This window comes from Echiichthys vipera (assembly GCF_963691815.1).
Source record: "Echiichthys vipera genome assembly, chromosome: 14".
Lineage (NCBI taxonomy): Eukaryota > Metazoa > Chordata > Actinopteri > Perciformes > Trachinidae > Echiichthys > Echiichthys vipera.
Genome location: NC_139839.1, coordinates 15,897,012 through 15,916,302, shown reverse-complemented (window position 1 = coordinate 15,916,302; position 19,291 = coordinate 15,897,012). Strand labels below are relative to the sequence as shown.

At 38.9% G+C, this 19,291-nt stretch overlaps 3 protein-coding genes across 3 annotated transcripts; 1 reads left to right on the top strand and 2 right to left on the bottom strand.

Moving 5' to 3' along the window:
• The first annotated feature begins 1,058 nt into the window (after nt 1-1,058).
• Nucleotides 1,059-10,882, top strand: nfrkb (nuclear factor related to kappaB binding protein). Its single transcript, XM_083927407.1, has 26 exons — nt 1,059-1,080; nt 1,461-1,614; nt 1,711-1,912; nt 2,019-2,146; nt 2,222-2,393; nt 2,511-2,615; nt 2,702-2,775; nt 2,860-2,941; nt 3,041-3,236; nt 3,346-3,457; nt 3,553-3,679; nt 3,766-3,843; nt 3,934-4,010; nt 4,133-4,179; nt 4,429-4,489; nt 4,597-4,771; nt 4,889-4,995; nt 5,113-5,236; nt 5,564-5,643; nt 5,803-5,999; nt 6,118-6,388; nt 6,476-6,649; nt 7,239-7,967; nt 8,560-8,666; nt 9,605-9,740; nt 9,897-10,882. The coding sequence occupies exons 2-26, from the start codon at nt 1,489-1,491 to the stop codon at nt 10,035-10,037; spliced, it is 3,828 nt and encodes a 1,275-aa protein (XP_083783533.1). The 5' UTR covers nt 1,059-1,080; nt 1,461-1,488; the 3' UTR covers nt 10,038-10,882.
• Nucleotides 10,883-10,909: 27 nt separating this feature from the next.
• On the bottom strand, nt 10,910-14,675 carry tmem45b (transmembrane protein 45B). Its single transcript, XM_083927408.1, has 6 exons — nt 14,567-14,675; nt 13,524-13,721; nt 13,222-13,434; nt 12,941-13,125; nt 12,018-12,160; nt 10,910-11,033 (listed from the first exon to the last, which is right to left on the bottom strand). The coding sequence occupies exons 2-6, from the start codon at nt 13,711-13,713 to the stop codon at nt 10,922-10,924; spliced, it is 843 nt and encodes a 280-aa protein (XP_083783534.1). The 5' UTR covers nt 13,714-13,721; nt 14,567-14,675; the 3' UTR covers nt 10,910-10,921.
• A 638-nt stretch (nt 14,676-15,313) lies between these two features.
• Nucleotides 15,314-15,894, bottom strand: gng8 (guanine nucleotide binding protein (G protein), gamma 8; the record flags this gene model as incomplete). The annotated part of the gene is made up of 2 exons (XM_083927109.1): nt 15,314-15,442; nt 15,811-15,894. 2 exons carry the CDS (start codon nt 15,892-15,894, stop codon nt 15,314-15,316), a joined length of 213 nt encoding a protein of 70 aa, XP_083783235.1.
• Between the last annotated feature and the right edge of the window lie 3,397 nt (nt 15,895-19,291).

The following is a 19,291-nucleotide window of genomic DNA, read 5'->3' as shown; positions in this document are numbered from 1 at the left end:
ACTGACGGTTTTTGTCCCAGTTTAAAAACGTCTTTAGTATAAAATGTAGAATTTTAAAAATACAGTAAAGACATAAAACCACAAATTTATAACAACTTAAGATAAGTTTTCGATAGCTTAGTTATATAACTGTTGGTTCAAAGACTAAAAAAAGACTAAAATTTAAAAAAAAACTACCTAGCTTTATGCTACTAACGTAAATGTTGTGGTACATCCCTGACCTCACCTTCAGGGTCAGCTGCCTTGCTTACTGCGCTATTTCCTGCACTTTCTGTTGCAGGAGAAAACAATAAGTTAAGGAAATGTAGCGACGTATAAAAAAAAACAAGCATAACGAATATAATGAGGTTACATTTCAGATGAATCTAATTTACTAACTTTGGTTTATTTAGCAATATCGTTAGCTTTAGCTTCCAGTTGTTAACGTTAGCTCGTTAGCACATTTGAATGCTCTTCTCCGGGCCAAATATATGGATAATAATGCTGTTAAAAGAAGCGACTTGGATAATAATGCTGTTAAAAGAAACGACGTTATTACGTTTGTGCATACATTTTCCGTTAATGACCATACCTATGCAATTACATAATCAATTAGATTATTATCTTAGCAAAATACAATATCCATAAAATGATTTGGCTTAACAAACTACCCTCATTTTGGATTTTTACAGATTCCTATTTTAAATAATATTTGATGAGATTATAGAGGCATTTGAAATGTACTCCCTTAGTTTAGCAGACCCCATACGTTTTGGTGTTTATTATTCTTCATTTCTTTTTTGTTTGTTTTACTGTCTTTGTACATTTTACTTTACCTTATTATTATTCATACATTTAGAAAAACATTTTGCATCGTCTATAACTCTAGAACATGTAATAAAATAAATGTTTATATTAAATATTTTCAATAAAAATAAGTTAAAAAATCCCAATGCACTCACTCATTCATTTCCTGTGGAGGGCAGTAAAACGCGAGAGGCGATCGGCGTCCCATTTTTAGAATCCAGTTTCAGTAGAAGAAGAAAACGGTGCGTCAGTAAAATATTTCCCCTTCAATACCAAAACACAAAGCAGTGTCGGGTAAGAGCTTAACAGTTTTAACCAGCATTATAAACTTTTATATTTAAAAAAATAATATTTTCAAGTAAAGTTATGCTAAACTATAATAGTATGTTTCAGTCGAAAGTTGAAATTCTAACGTAACTTTTTTTTTCCAGCTGGTAACGTTACCTTAGCTCGTTAAGCAGCGCTACCTTACTGTACAAAGCAACTAATGTTTAGACATTGGTGGACGGTTGCTAACGCTCATTTTTTATAGCACCGAACTACCAGATTCTTCCAAAACTATAAGCAAAGCAACGTTTTTCAGCACGTTGAATGACGAAACAAACGCAATAGTTGGCGTCCTTCCAGATTAATATGTGCGATTTTGTAACCGCCGTTTTTTTTTCTGTGTGAAGGGCTTAAAGCTTGGTAAATCAGAGAAGAATGGATGCCCTCACCCACATGCTTACAGACCCACTTGATCCAAAAGAAGAAAACGATGGACAAACCACAGAGGAATGCATGCTTGGGAACTGTAGATTAAACCTTCCAGAGGACCTGCTGGAGGACGTGAGTTATCTCCTGCTATGTTGTGATTGTTCACATTTAAGACTGAATGCACATGATGAATCAATGTTTGACCTATACCTTTTTTGTTTTCATTAGCCTGACATTTTCTTCTCTGTGATGAGTGAAAGCACCTGGGGTGAAGTACTGACAGATTCCCAGAGACAGCACCTTCGCCAGTTTTTGCCACAGTTTCCTGAAAACAATGTTGCGGAGCAGGACAGCACCATCAGTGACCTATTCAACAACACAAACTTTAACTTTGGAAATCCCCTTCATCTCGCTCAAAAACAATTTAGAGGTGCTTCCCTGGTTATCCGATTATTAACCCACCAAAACACAACTATATCATGCCGAGTGAACTTTTGAAGCACTTTCTAATCATGACTCTAATTATCTCAACCCAGATGGTTACTTCAATCCAGAGGTGGTGAAGTACAGACAATTGTGTGCAAAGTCCCAGACAAAGCGCCAGTTGTACTCCCTTCAGCAGTATTACCACAGACTATTGAAGCACATCCTCGTCTCCAGAAAGGTATATTTTTTTTTATAAAAGATTCAAGTACAAAGCACCTTTTGCAGATAGTTTTAATGTGTCGTCTTGTTTTAGGAGCTGCTAGAGTTTGCAGTTCACAATGGTCTAGACTTTTCACCAAAAAGAAAGTTACCGAATAAGAATCATGCTGAAATGCGGGAGCCAAGGATGAGAAGAAGATTGAGCCGCATAATAAAGGAGGTCAAAATGGAGTGTGGAGACAGCAATGCTTCATCTGATGATGACGGTCAGTCTGTTTTCATTAGTATCATTGCCAATAACAATTGATTTTATTTCTACCTAAAGCATTTCTCTACTAAGAAGCTTGTGCACTAATAAGAGTTTTATTGCATAATGCTTGTAGACATATCATTATGGACTCCAGCACCCCAATCACCCTCCTCTCCGACACCCACTGTCTCGCTCAGAGTTTTTCCAAGTCTCTCCACCCAAGACATGAAGACTACTGGTCTGTGACTTCTGCAATATCAAGATGATGTTTCTCAAATGTTTCAGTACATCAAATATGATGTTTAAAGTTGTATTTTTTCACAGAAAAAATAGAACTAGGTGAGTTGGACTTGAAAGCCATGCTGCAAAACCATCGGGAGAAGAGGAAGCGGCAGCCAGTAAGTGGCGTCAGGAGGAAAAAAAACACAGATATTATTTTGTCTTAATATGTACAGTATATCATTAATGCTTGATTTTCCCAGGATCATCCAGACTTGATGACGTCTGATATCCACCTTGGAGACATACTTTCAAGAGCAAATATTGGTCGGAAGGGAACTTTGCGTGAGTAAAATATATAATAAATCTTCAACAAAGGTCTTGCTTTCGTTGATTTTCATGAATCAATCATGAATTGTTATATTTCTTTCCTTTTTACCGTAGCACTTTTTGATCTGTCGCTGCCTAAAAAGAAAATAAAAGATGAGAGAAAGAAGAAGAAAATTAGGACAATAAAACAGGAATGTGAGGATCCCTGTGAAATTCTTGCACCTTCAGAAACCCCAATAGCTCCTCCAGCGAGCACAATCAACTCCCTGCCAGACACTCCGTCTACTCCACTGACCAACATCAAGGAAGAGTGAGTCCCGTACCGCCCTTGTGTCAAGAATATTTTAGAATAGTGTATACACAGGATTGAGTCTTCTGTCAAAGTCTAATTTAAAGAACCATTATTATTATTATTGCAGAATTGTGGAGGAGTGTCAGAGCAGCCCGGTTCCAGTTGAGGAAATTGCTATTAGTTTCTTCAGCTTGTTGGAGAGCATCTTAAGGGCAGAAAACCTTACCAGCACTTCATTGGTATACACTCATTACAGTCCCACATACATATACAGTATTATAAAATTGATCACAGTCTGACTATACATTATAACACCTACATTGTCATCTCTCAGTTGGAGGAGAAAGTCCAAATGTGGCAGTCCTCTCCAGCCAGCTCCCTCAACGTGTGGTTTTCTTCTGTCCCATGTTGGTCTGACTTGGTTCTTCATGCCCTGCAGTTTCTTGCAGGAGAAACTAAAGGTAACCGGCAGTGGTTACGCACACTGAAATGGTTAGGCTTTATTTTCCATCCCATGTAACTCATGTATGTTGTGTTTTTTAATCAGATGGCATGATGGCACTCCCCAGTGGCTTTTCTCCATTTGTTGAGTTTGCTGATGAGTCTCAGCTGTGGAGGTGGATTGGTAAGGGGGTCAGCTACTGAACTCACTGACTGATGCAGTTCTTGGTAGTCATATTGTATTCCGGTTGATTAAAGTCAGTCATTTTTATAGGCCCCACTCAGGACACAGAGAAGGATCTCAGCGCACTCTGTCAGCTGTGGCTGGATTCCAAAGATTTAGTTGTCAAGGTAGTACAATTATTTTATCACAAATACAGTTTTAGACAGACTGACTACTGACTACAGTTACTACTATGTTTAACACTGTTTTATTTCTGACATGTAAATAGGCTTTTTTTTGTCTTCCACAGACAGAAAATGAAGACATGTTAGAGATGACCTCTCCCACACCAAGAGTGTAAGATTCAGTGATTCATAAAGCATTGCAAACGTGATATAATTGCTGAACAATTAACAAATTAATTTTAGTTAGTGTTTTTTGGGTTCCTGGTAGGACTAAGTATGCCTTTTTTGTTAACTTAATATTGTTTGTTTTAGATATCAAATAATAAATTGTTCAAGCAAAAAAAATATTTTGATATAAAGTATTTTGAGTTACATTATCACAGTTGTTAAAGTTAACAATGTAATATCTCTCACCAAGCAGCTCAACTGATTATGTGGTGCGGCCCAGCACTGGAGATGAAAGACAAGTGTTTCAAATCCAGGTTTGTTTGTGCTGCTGGAATAATTTTCTTGTCTAAAAGATTTTTACCTCTTTTGCCCAAACATAAATGCCAACATACAACAACAACATTTTTGTCTGTTATATTAGGAGCAGCAGCGATACAACCAGCCACATAAAGCCTTCACCTTCAGGATGCATGGCTTTGAGTCTGTTGTGGGGCCTGTCAAAGGGGTGTTTGATAAGGAGATGTCTCTCAACAAAGCCAGGGAGCACACATTGCTCCGCTCAGACAGACCACCATATGTCACCATCCTCTCTCTGGGTCAGGCCTTCTGTTTTACTCTGACTCCATTGTTACACCGTGAGAAATCAGTGCTTTATATTGTCTGAAAAGGAAGCTAATCACACGATTCTGACTTCTACCCTCTCTCTTCCGTAGTACGAGATGCAGCAGCCAGGTTACCCAATGGAGAAGGAACGAGGGCAGAGATCTGTGAACTGTTGAAAGACTCACAATTTCTCGCTCCAGATGTCACCAGTGCACAGGTGTGATATATTTCACATTTTTCTCCTTTTAGTCATTCAGTGTACTCTGGCAGAGTGGCTTATGTGCACCTGACATTGGCATGCAGCCTTTAAGTCATTGTCTTCTTTGCCCTTTAGGTGAACACAGTTGTCAGTGGGGCTCTGGATAGACTTCACTATGAGAAAGACCCCTGTGTTAAGTATGACATCGGCCGCAAGCTCTGGATTTATCTGCACCGCAGTCGCAGTCAAGAAGAGTTTGGTAAGCAACAATGTGTTCGACTGTTGTAGTTTTGCTCAACAGTGTAAAGGTCTGTAATCCTGTAGTTTTTGAGTGGAGGCAGCCAATTGGGAGCCATTTGTGTAGTTTTATTATCTTTTACTCTTATTTATCTTATTTATATCATCGCCTACACCCGTAGATCTGCTTCACACATTGCATTCTGTTTTTTTAAACCATGGATGTGTCAGCCTTTCATCCTTCTTTCGCCTTTGTCACCTCTTTACCATACTGTAATTGTGCGCACGTGTCTCATAGAATATGCTCTGCGTCTTTAAAATAAAATTCTCATATTTTTCTTTCATCCAGAGAGGATCCACCAGGCTCAAGCTGCTGCTGCAAAAGCAAGAAAAGCCCTACAGCAAAAACCTAAACCTACATCTAAGCCTGTGAGTTCACTGCCTTCATTTGACTGCAGAAAAAAATACACTTAGCTACACTCAATGTACTCTGTTTAATGTATAGAAAACACTGGAATTGTAGCGGAAGTCAATGTCCCACTTGGAGTTTTAAGTTCATCAGCGTCTGAGTGCATTTTTATGTTTTAGAAGTCGGGAAGTAAAGAAGGAGGCGGTAAAACCCCGGGATGTCTGGAGGGAGGGCAGGATGTTAGCTCCAATCCCATGTCACCAACCCCTACAACACCCACCCCAAACACAACTGGAAACCCAAAGTCACCCTTACCCTGCACAGCCACCACGCCAACAAAGACCGGAGTCCCAGATACAATTAAAACCAGCACAGGGTCAGTGCCACACAAACTTTCTTGTCCTTATTAATACTGTACAATACATACACCCATGTTTCATCTGTATAATTTAAAATATACTCTTCTCCTCTCTTGCCCCTTCTTGCTCTCCCAGTGTTCTTCTTGTGTCCCCTCCCTCGTTGCCCCAGCTGGGAACCATCTTACCCACCAGTCAGGCTTGTCCAGCAGTCTCACAGACGGTCACATCCCAACACACAGCTCGGATAGTGAGTCACCTGGCGGCAAGCTCCCTTCCTCAGGTACGGGTTGTTTCTGCTCAGCCTGGTTTGGGTTCTTCAGCAGGAAGTCAGCAGGCCACACTGGTACATCAGACCTCTCATCAGATCAGGATGCCAATGTCAATGGCAGCCAAGGGAATTTCACAGGTAACTAGAAAAAGAGCTGTGTTTGTTGTTTTACCTATTGCAAATGAGTAATTAACCTGTCTGTGTGTTTATTATGTATATCAATAGGCAGTGGTGTCTGTGCCTCTGAGGAGTCAGTCTGCTAACAGTCAAGTCCAGGTGCCGACCACCATTTCTGTGTCTGCTGTGGCCAAAGCTCAAGCCGGCTCACCTAGTAGCCCGGCTAACAACCCTGCTTCCCCTGCTATGCTGCAAGGAGTTGCCAGCCAGAGTATCAAACAGGTGATCATGTTGATTTCAACTGGGACATTAGGTCAGTTAGGCTTGCATCTCAACGTGGCTGGAAGTTATTGTCTCTTATCAGTTACAAATATACACACAATATTCACTAGTGTGTCCTACCTAACCACCCTTAGTAACAACAACTGGTTTGCATATGTACAGTATAATAACAATAATATTGTTATATTTTACTCTGTCTTTTTGTGTCTGTGTTCCCATTTCTATCTTTTATTATGTATTGTATGCCACTACCTTTGTTTTCTATACTGCCCTTTGCACCAATAAAAAAACTACAACAAGCTATTTACAGGTAGATAAACAAATTTCACTCTTTCAACGCTCAGTATTTTAAATGAACAGTGTGAGCATAGAACTGAATGATTAAGAGAACAAGCGCAGAAATTAGTTCAGTTTAGTCTTTGTCCTGCATTTGGCTTTTTCTGGTTTCAACAGAAAAAAATCTACTACACGTTATAGAACTGACTGTAACAGAAAAATCAATTTCCTTAAATGAGTAACAAATGTAACTTGCCATGTTAATGATCACAAGATTTATCTTTTGGTATGTTACATTTTTTTCTCTTTAAAGGTGTCCATCACAGGTCAATTAGGAATGAAGACTGCAGGAGGAGCAGGAATTCCAATAACGGCTACAAACTTGCGCATCCAGGGTAAAGATGTTCTACGTCTTCCACCGTCCTCCATTACCACGGACTCTAAAGGCCAGACGGTGCTGCGGATCACTCCTGACATGATGGCAACTCTCGCCAAATCCCCAGTTGCAACTGTCAAACTCACCCCCGACTTTCTGGGCAGCGCCGCTGGAGGCAGCAAGAGCATATCAGCCACTCTCCATGTCACGCCGACGCACCCTTCACCCGTCTCTGTCTCAAGTGCTTCATCCTGCACAGGGGAAGTACAGACCACTAAAGCAGGCTCTGTTACCTCTAACATGTTGAAGGCTGCAGGAGACACCATACGTCTGATGCCCACATTGGGTGTCACTGTCGCCGACCAAAAGTCTAGGACCTTCTCCACCGTGACTTCCCCTGACAAGAGTGGCGCCACCATTCGGATAATGCCAGGCCTTGGTGTTATTCCGCACAAACAGGGTCAGACCATCACAATGACAACCACCACTGGCAGTAAACCACTCACAGCTTCTACATGTGCTAACGTAGTGACCATGGCTGCCAGTGTTGTGGCCGGTGCTAAGGGGATCACAGTGGCTCCTGGAGTCTCATGCTCACCTCTGACACTAGGAACAGCTACAGCCACTGTGCGGCAGGTCCCTGCAACAGTGGTTACTACACAAACGGTAAGAGACTTATTCTGTTTCTGTGCCTATTTTTTTTTATTTTAGCCACCATCGGATGAGGTATGACGCTTAATATGATTAGTTATAGTACACCAGAAATCTTAATATTGGATCTTAATATTTTTAGCCCCCACTTAAAAGGGTTTTTAGATGAGTGTTAGTCAGTCGTGTCTAACCATTTTCAGGATGTGCTGTAAGAAGTAGAATGACCTTTAGGTGTCGCTGCTGTTCTGTTTTGTTATGTATTGCTTTGCCGGTTCCTGTGGGAACATTCATGTGCTCCTAACACCCAGCATGTTATAATAAACACAACATAAACTAAACACACATCTCTGACATTACTGAAAGCTACAATGCTTTAATGTGATCCAAGACGATGTAACGCTTATTTTTCTATTTACCAGTGTCACAGTTTCCCAAAGAAAAAAAGGGAAAGGAAATTGGTTCCCAAGTGGGCATTTGAGTTGCACTTAGATGCCTGGTTCAAGACAGTGAATATTCATCAGTGAGGAACTCACTAAGTCTAGGAAATTAATCCTCAAAATCCTCTTTTTTTAAATTTAATTTAATTTTTATTTTTTTAACACCACAGGGAAAGTTACCTACACGGATCACTGTGCCCCTCTCTGTCTTGAGCCAACCACTAAAGAGCAAGAGTGTTGTGACCACACCGATTGTAAAAGGAAGTCTCAACACAAAGTAAGTCTTGTCATCTGCACTGTTATTTATTTATTTAGTATTGAGATTATTTATCTTGTTAAGACCTTTTCCAGACAGAATTAATTGGTTATTTTATTTAATTTTAGGTGCCAACAGATAATCTTCCAACCCTTAGTGTTCCCAAGTGGTATTGTTTATGCCGCTGTCGCAAAGACAACCAGATTAGTTTCACTTTTTATTTTTCTTGATATGATATAGGCTGAGTAATATTAATATACAGGCAGGTTTTGTTACTTATTGGTCTAGCTTAGTAAAAGACTAGTTTTTATCAGTCTCCCTCTTCCTCCATTTGAGGGGCTGTTTTTCTTTTGCCGGTATTGTTAGAGTTTGGTTGTTCCACCGACCATCATTTACGCTACCTGATGATAGCCACTGTAAGATATCTTGACGAGTTGTAGGTTGTTTTGTAGATTTGCCTCTTAGCAAAAACCTCTCTGGTAAAAATAGTTTATCGTCTTGGTTCAGAAAACGAAGCCTCCGTATTATTATTTTATTACCTTCATTAGTACAGGCACACCTCAAGTGCTTTCCTCTTCCTTTGTGCCGTAAAGGGAGCCCTCACTTGGCTGGTGGCAGACCAAAGCAAGGCATATAGACAACCAATATAAACGTCATAGTAGCCATTACATTGTGCAATCATTTACATCATAATGATAGCAGAAAGGGTATCTGTTGGCACTGATAATGTAACATTAGTTGTTAATATTGTATTATTAAGAGATTTGTTCTATATATTTTATTTTAATGTGTTTTGAGTTTTACATTTATTGGTCCTCTCTGTATCGGCAGAAGTATACATTTTGTAGCCTCTTAAATATCTTTATGTATTGATGTATTATCTATTTTCCTTATAGACCCCTTTAAGTTAGGCTGGTAGTTTGACATGTTTTTGTCAATTTATTCTCTTTTCTGAGCAGTCTTAGCAGTCTGGGCAGGAACATCATCCTGACCACCATGCCTGCTGGCACAAAGCTGATAGCAGGGAATAAACCAGTCAGCTTTGTCACAGCACAGCAGTTCCAGCAGCTCCAGCAGCAAGGACAGGCCACGCAGGTCAGATTTCCATTTTTTTATGTAGTAATATTATTGTCAAGAAAAGTAAATCATGTATCCTATGACACATGTTCCAATAATCTGCGTTTATGTGGATTTATGGTCAAGTTAAATAAACGGGGAGCATCTTATGGTTAACTGTCTTTCGTCCTTTAGGTTCGCATCCAGACAGTCCAGGCGCAGCAGCTCCAGCAGCACATAGCAACAAGCTCACCGAAATCTGTTTCCACAGTCGTAGTCACGACAGCACCTTCGCCTAAATGTACCCCCGAACACCCACCTGCACCTCAACAGTGATCCCTGATCGGTCAGCAACGAATCATAGGTCCACTGTACAATGTATACAGTATGTGCCTGTAAATGGTTGTTTGAGTACTTTTTGTCCTCAAGCTTTTCAAGATCCTTTGAATTGTTTCTACTCTTGCATGTGTGTTTGTCGCATTGTTATAACAGTGTGTAACATGGCTTGATTTTTTTTAAACATGGATGATACTTTCAAAAACAAGAAACATCATTCTTCTCTGTAAATGCTACGGGGTTGTGTTTAGATTGATACTTTCTTTGTTGGAGGGTGTGGATCTCTGCATCATTCCTCAACTACATTCCGTCTTCTGACTTATTTTGTCCACATTATGACCGTACTCAGACAGGCTGCCATCTTTCCATAGAAATTCTGCTTACTTTTAGTGCTTTACCAACTTAAAAAAGTCTCTTTCTATTTCACCCAAATATAACCTCAAGTCACAATTAATTAATTCATATTAAACTACAAATTCAAATTGCTATGACTGTCAATAAGATATTCTATTTATCACTGCTTTAAATGTTTGATGTAGGCTAATGCAATTTTAGCAAATGTGAAGTGAGTGGGACTGATTTATCTGAATCTTGTGTGTATTTATCTGAGTTTTGTTTTAATACATTATTTGTTATCAGGTGGTGTTATAGTTTATTTGATAGCAGGTCATACTCTTGAGCCACACATTTCAAGCTACAATTTATGTAACTTGTATTTTAAAATATTTTAACAGACCATAATAACGGGTCATATTTAAACAGATGTGTTATTTTAATTTAATTTTTTTTTTTTACAAAAAAGTCTAAATTACTTTGTACAAAACAGCAGATTTGGTCTCACAGACCATCAACATATAAAATGAAATCAAATTGTAACCATGCATTCACTCTTCATCCGACTCTTCAAGCAAAGCTTTCTGGGAGCTTGCTTTTGAGGATGTATTTCGCATTCCGATCTCTATGTCCCGTCCTCTTCCTGAGAACCGCTTCACTGTGCTGTTGGAACAATAAAATTGCAAAAACAACATGAAGATTATACATCCGCAGCCTTCTCAGTTAGTTGATTGTGTTGCTATTTTCATTTCAAGCAGTGTGTACTTAGACAACCAAAACCAAGTCCTCAGTTTTGACCACTATTGGTGCTGCAGAGCTGTGTTTAGTCGTATGTGTGTATCTCATATTCTACCAGCATGTGCACACATTTCTGCTGACTGCAGAGGACTGTAAATATGTAGTAAAGCACCAATAAAAAAGGAGACAACTTGATGTGAACACTGCAGGTTTCAAAACAAGGGCTTTACAAATATGCTTAAGGTCTAGTAAACTTTATAAATGCTCCTTCAACATGTTTAGCAGGCCTTAAGGATATAGTACATTGAGGCGAGTTGTTGAATGTAAACAAAACCATATTGACTGTAAAAACTTCACAGGGTACCTTAAAATGCAGGTTCAGGGATCAGAATAAAACTTGTGGTTTCTGTTTAAATAAAGCTACAACTAAAAGTTTCTCTTACATCTTAAATGTGTTGATATGCAGTACAAGAATGCAGGAAAGCACTTAAATAGCCCAGACCAGAGGTTCCCAGATATTTTGGGAATTAGACACGATGTATATACTGATGGATTTTTCAATTTGTCTGTTTATTCATTTATGAGTTACATCCTCACTTTTTAAATTATAATTTGAAACATAAGGTTTCCTTGCACCTTGAAGGAGGTAACATAGCACATATAGAGCAAGCACTCACATCAAATCACTAGCAACGGTCCAAGAGCTTGCCCTCACCCTAAAGTACTCTAATAGACTTACAAAGGCAATGGGTATAACCCATCCTTTGTTTTGGCTGAGTTTATCTGCATTGCTAGACAGATAAGCTCATATTATTGCTGCATTCCAATAGTGGTTTAACAAGATATTGTTTATTTGCCCTTGAAAGTTTCAGTTTTAAAATGTGTATAGATAAACTATGGCATACTTACAACCAAACCACAGAAGAGGTGCAGGCAACTAAAAGCAGCGCCACAGCCAAATGCCAGCAGAAGCACATCGTTATGAACATGATGTTGTCGTGCAATTTCAGGTCCCACTCCGGTCCATTTAAGGGGTAAAGTACAAATCCGATCTGAAATGACAAATTAGTTGATGAGTCGGGTCTGAGGTCAGAGTGATAGTTTTTAAGTCTCTATGTATAGGCCAATATTAAACTAATTACTGAAAAAGCTGAGTCTAAAGTATCCACTAGTTGTAGTAAATGGGTTCAAACTGTTAAAAAAAAACCTGCTACAATCTTTAAATATTCCTTGGGATCGGTATCAGTACTTTGGTACTGTGTAGTACCCACAGAAAATATGGACGTACTGTACATTGTGACATCACTCGTAGGTTTCTGAAGAGTCGAAGTTAAGCTCGTAGTGGATGGCTCCAGCTGTCACCATCTTGGCAGTGCCTTACAGTGCTTAACTTTCAGGTAATCCAGAAATGGGGAAAGAGGTGGAGCTTAAATGGATATGAGGTGGGCTGAGCCTACAGTTTCCTTTGACAACAGCCACCTGTCACCCAATGTGGCCATGCCCTTAGATATGCATGACTTTAAGCCTTAATATAATTTAAACAGATGAATCGTATATCCAAAACTGTTTTTTGTAACAGGTTGTCAACATGTTTATTTCTGTTCTAAAGTTGGTCTATGGTTGGTCCATGGGGATTTATTTGCCTTTAAGTGGCCCTTTGAGTAACTTCTGGCTTTTGGCACTCCTGCATTGGCTTAATTTTTCAGCACCGAAGATAACTGCTTGATGGTACCACATGGTAGTGACCTTCAAAGCTAAAGAAATGTTTATGGGCATAATCACACAGCGTTCCAAGCATAACGGCATTCTTAGCGTCTCATTTTGTTAATCACCTGATAAAACCACGAGCCCTGCAGGATGAACATGCATGCCTTGAACAGCTCCAAAATAATGTTGTCTCTTATGAACACTTCCAACATGGCGCTGGCTGATCCACTAAACACAGCCACAAGCAGCAGGGAGTGGATGTGAGCATCCAAAGGGGGCCGGCTGTGCACATGGTAGTAGAACAGAAACCCTGGATGATATGGGAGAGTCAAACGCAGATCAAATAGACATCGGGATGGAGCGACATATGATGGGAAGAAAAAAATAGTTTTAAGACCTAGCTTACCTTCAACAAAAAGAGCCAAGGAGAGAGCAAGTCGGTCAACACCAGCTGGCACCAGTGACGATGCAGTACTGGCAACCAGTGTTATTCCACAGATCCCAAAGAACAGATACATTGTGCCATGCTGCCAGTTCATCAGCTTGACCCATGAATTGTTCTCTGTGTCGTAGAGGTGGGCATGTGGCCCATCCACCACAAACTGTTCAACCATAATACCTGGGACAGGACAATATCAGACAAATTAGATGAGTGAAGATTGGATTTTAGGAGTTCGGAGTGTGCAGATGATTGTGAGAAAAACTGACCAACAAATGAAGCAAAGATTTGAAAACCTCCCTCTACGTAGTCCATTTTTTTAAAGAAAGGGGGCATAATATGTCGTCCTTTAGGCTGACTTGTCCTCCAGTAGTGTTGAAGAATGTGTTTCACTGTTAGCCAAAAGCCAAACAACAGGAAAAAAGAGCCAGGAATGGCATGTCCTCCAAAGTTGGCCATTGTTAGGCCTGAAAACACATGAAACACACACAAACACAAATTTATCACACTTTGAGGTTAAAGTACTGGCTTATAAAAGTATTTTTTAGGCTCCAAGCAACACGGTGTAGTTTAATGGAAAAAGGGTTAAAAAGAGCAGCTGACAACCCACAATCACAGGATTGTAAATTGCTTGCATGTAAAAGGTTATTGCAGAGTAAATGGTATTGTAAAGTTACGTAACTAATTCACACAGTACAGGCTAAAAACATAATTTGTATTATAAGGGTCTTGTCTTATACCAGTAAGTTCCATTAATCTCATTCAATCCTCAGCTGCAATGGAAATTACAACCATTTACTGTATTCTATCGGATCAGGGTAGTTATATAGAGTATGCCCTTTGGTCCAGATGAGGTTCACTTATTTGTCTTGCAAAAGTGAAATTCAAATCAAACAGGGCTGTTTGGACAAGACGTAGCATGGTCACTCTTAAGGTGGCAAATTAGTTGTTTTTTCCCCATGTTTGTGGCTGGATCAATGCTTTTAAAGATCTTTTGTAACTTCTTCTTCTTGTTGGTTGACTTAATCGAGGCACAGGCGTGTTTAGTCAGACAAGTTTGTCTTGACTAGGTGACTATTCTAGTTTGTTTGACCTGATGTTACTGTCATTCTACACGTCTTTCTTCCTTTCATACTTAACATTGTTAGTGTGCACCCAATAGACATAACATTGGTTTGAAATCTTTACATAGTTTCCGCTCGTCAAAAGCACATTGTGGATAAGCTGTTACAGAACAGTCCCTCTGCAGATACTAAATGTGAAAATGAGCCTTTCCTATCACACTTATAAGTGACTAACATAATGTACATACCTTAATCTCTGCTGCTAATTCCAAAAGGCTCAGGAAAGGCTTTGAAAAACTGTGAAACTTGCCAGCTGTTGGAGTGAGAGCACTCTGGTCTGTGTAAACTGCACACCTGTTGTCCTTCTAACCTGTTTTGTCATCATCACATAGCCCCACCCATCATTTGCATTGGTTTCTGTGGCTAAGGGACATCCTCCTGGGAAGCAGCAGTGTGTCTGACTAAAGATCATGTTGTTTATTCAGGTATTCGTTTAAACATTTTTCTTTAATATGTGTTTATATCACCTGAATGAATAGCATGTTTTCATGTTGTGAATATATGATAAAGAGCAACTATGTTGAGAGTGCAGTAAACTGTGTGAACAGCCATTCTTATCATCTATTTCACCTTTCAATACCTTGAAAGTAGTTTAGTCTAAAACAGTAATGCCAAAATGAGAACTAAGCTATTCAATAGAGTTAATATATAAGCCCAGATGCAATCTGTGTGCAGAAGGAGAGGCAACCGTGCTGGCCTGTGAAAATGAACTTTGCACCCACTTTTGATAAATCTTTATTGCCGTCATTAGCATGTTCAAATGATCATCATTCCTCAGGTTGAGTTAGTCACCAAATAGCTACTTTGATTACAAAACTGAATGTTAAAAGGAAAAACAACTTTCTTTAAATATCAAAATGTCTTTCAAATTGAATCCACATATGGAATAGCTAATGTAAAGCGTTAATGCGACATTTTTCTTGTGCACGTGGGGGTTATAGTATTACACAGAATAATTTCTTCTCTCGAAATGGGTTCTCTGAAGAAGCTACTGGTGTCACCAGGGGGTCCTCTTTGGCATGAGCTTCACAGTAGGCCATCAGATCAGCTGCCGCTTTGGATATCTGCACAAACAGGTTGTATTAGTGTGTGTCAAAAAGGTTTGGTAAGAGGAAAAAACAAGAACATTTCAGTTATTTCCTATATATTTTTTCTACCATTGATATAAACATCTTTGTTCTGCATCAGTCAAAGGTGTAAAATGGATAATGAAAAGGGAACTGATTGTATATTTGGAGGGGTCAGATTGTTCATAAAAATTATATCTGTAAAAAAGACTACTTTTCAACAAGTTTGTGTTTAAAAAAATAGATGGTAATTCAAATATACAGGAAATTAAATTGAGAAGATGAATTCATTAGATCACAAAACCTTTTGCCAGATCTAATGCCATTTCTTAACTTTCCCATACTTCCATAACGTGCTGACTCACCATCATCCTCTCTATGTTGACCTCCAGTTTCAGCTGTTCGACCGTCTTTCGAGCATCTGCGATCTTGGCCATGTTGTTTGACATCCTGCCCCTTTCCCACTAAAGTCAGCCAGCCTGCATGAAACCATCAAATGTTGAGTGAGCAGACAAGAAATAGCCATACTTTGATACGTTTTTTTGTTAGGAATTTAAAAGCACAACAACTCAAAAAAGACTATCATGACATAAAATCCCAGATGGTATCACTGAAAAGCATTAAACAATTATTTCCAAAGTGGTCCTCATTGGAAACAACAAATACAATACATGGAAACATAACCGTACGAATCATCTCATCTCATCTCATCTTCATCTGCTTATATCCTTCTAAAGTGCAAACAGTGTGTGGCCGTGGTTAATATCGGAGGTGTGCCATGGTTAGTAGTGTGGAGTCAGTTTCAATTTGCTTGTTAATTCTACTCCCTGGGTCTCAGCTGTAAGTGGCATAGGGAGGGTCTCAAAGGAGGAGAGCACAGGAGGGAGAGAGGCAGAGCAGCTTCCCAGGGGAGTGCATTCGCTAGATGAAGTGTAAATACACTTCACATTAACTTGTTGCCCTTTCAGAATAGAGTTATCGCACACTGCAAATGTAGAGTTGCTGCTAATGCTACTAATCTGCTGCTATTATATTGCTCAGGTGGTGTTGTAGACTGATGCAAGAGATCAAGCAATCTTACATTGCATTTAGAGAGCGGTAAATAAAAAGCATCATTAGGCATCAACAAGAGACTCTTTATGTACTGCGTCAGTGTGTGGGTGTCAATTATTTTATTTCTACATAAATATAGACTTAATACTTGCTGTCAATATCAGCACACACATGTAGGGATATGTGGTCTGATATAAACTGTTTCCATTAATCTGTACAAACATAGATTTTTTTTCCCCAAGATTGATCCTCACTCATAATAATCGCAACAGCACTCACCACAAGACCAACAGCAACCGTTGGGCTCCTGGAAGGAAAGTCCGCTTATCTCAAAATTTGCCTCCGCACCAATTTACAGTAACAAATGAAGTGAGATTAATGGCAAAGATGGGGATGAAGGCTTCAATAGGTCCCCTCCTTCAAATAACTAGCTGTGGTTCTGCCCCCAGGATGGGCTCAGTGCAGCAGTTAAAGGCAACATGTGGTGTGACCTTCATCTCTAGAGTCCCTATCATTGGCTTACCTGAGATGATACAGGGGCTTGTTTTGCGATATGAAATATTATAGTTTTTTATATAGAGAGAATATGGATTCAGTTTAAATAGTAAAAAGTGTGCAGTATTTAATGTATAGAAACTAAACAAAACACCTGTTTTATTTATAACACCTGACAGCAACATGAAAAGACTATAATGAGGAAGCTCTCAAGAGAATAGGTTGTTTTTCATGACTTTAATTGATTTTGCTTTTTGTAATCAATTCTTAGACAAATATCAAATTTCCACTTGGATTGCATTTATTTTAGGCAAATTGGGCAGGAATAATCGATCATTTATCAGTATTTATGACAAGTTTATTATGTGGCACAGTTGAATGTTAGAGTTTAAAAAGACAGTCTTCAAAAACATCTGTTTCATTTGCTTTTACAGTGTAGCAAATCATTTTTTCCTTCAGCAAGCATGTTGTTCTTTTTGTATGTTATGGCTACATCTGTAGGGCAGGCGACCTTTGGGTGTTTCTCTGACAAAGTAACATGAATCATTGCACAGAGTTACAGTATAAGAGTAGTAAGGAATGACTCTAAATGCACAATGATACACAGGTAGTAATACAGTGTTTCGAGTGGGTCTTATCAAGCTATAAAAACAAATTAAGACATGCAACATATCCAGTACAAATTTTGCAAGGTATGAGATTGAGTTTTTGTCAAGTGAGTTATCTCAGACAGCAGAATGATTTGTCTCATGCCTATCCTCCACAAGGCGCCCAGTCTTTGCAGTAGAGCTGACAGTTATTCCACACAGCAGCAGGGGGCGAAGAGGCAGTGCCATGGAGTTAAATGTCAAGTGCCTCATTAACATTTGTTTCCCAGTAGTAATTGGTCTCTCTCTGTGGAAGATACCGGGCCATATGAGTAGAAAGAGCTGCTGCTTCACCTAACTGACCTCTGACACCAAGGGCCCAAAAATAGAATTTGACTATTGTTGTGTTACATAATCCAAGCAGGATTGTTCAGATTCTGGGGTCCTACTTTGTAAGAACATACTATTGTTGTACACACTTGACATAACCATACAACCAGTCTGTCAACCAGCATGCGTCCTCTCTCATATTGTTCATTTATGAAAGCTGCTACATCAATAAAACCAGAAAGGTGGGTGGAGTGTGTGCAGATCCCATCAACAGTTGTGTACACTGTTTATACAACTCTTATTTATTTATTTAGATCTACGCAGCACAAAAGAAAGATCTATCCAATCTAAGCACTTTATGAATATAAATGATCTATTCTGGCATAATTTGAGGGAAAGGTAAATACTCTCTTTGTGTAGACCATTGGTCACAAATCCCCAGGTAAAGTTTTAATGTTGATATTGCAAAATAAAAAGAACAGGCACCTCTATAGCAACATGCCACAACATTTCGCAATATGTTGGTACATCTGAAAAAGCCTTAAAACACTTTTACCATCAAAAGATTTGTGTCCCAGTTTCCTAAAATGTGGCAACTATAGGTTTCATAACAACACTACATTAACAGCTAAGCCCAAGCTATTGATTTGAGAATGATGCTCTGCTGGTTAATTTTTTTTGCTTTGTTTGTTTTACTGCATCATATCCTACTGGTTGTAAACCAGTTTTTCTAGTCTGCTGCTCAATGTGTGACAGCCATGTTAGTATTATATGTAAAAAGCTTACTTAGCATTTCACAAAGCCACACCAGCATTTAGGCTTCAAATGGTAACTGGAAATATTTTTAGCCTCACTTTTTGCTTTTGATGTTTCGATTTATTTATAATGTGACCTTGAGAAGTCATTTCAATTAAATAAGATTAATTTGGTCCTATTGACATTTTTTTAAATGAATTTGGAAAAAAAGAAATACAAATAGGACTGTGTATTGTGTTTCACAGCATCTTTATTTTACTTGTTTGATATCTTAAAGATATATATCTTAAGATACATTTTATTGGCTTAATTTGGCTATAGTGCAGGGGTCTTCAATGTTTTTTGACCCTCAGCTGCAGTGACGAAGCAGGGTCCCCCTCCTAAATATTGAATTAAATTGAACTGCATAATTAATTGAACTGCATAATTAACAGCTAGGGTGGCCTAAAGCCTATACATGCACCTTTTTATGGTGCATACAATACAAAGATATTGCAATGATCATTATTAGCATATTCATATATATTTATACATCATATGTTAATGTTAAACATACATTTGGATGTTGCATCCTTCAGCTCAATTGTATCTGTGCATGGTTGCCTTAATGGCTACTTTGCCTATG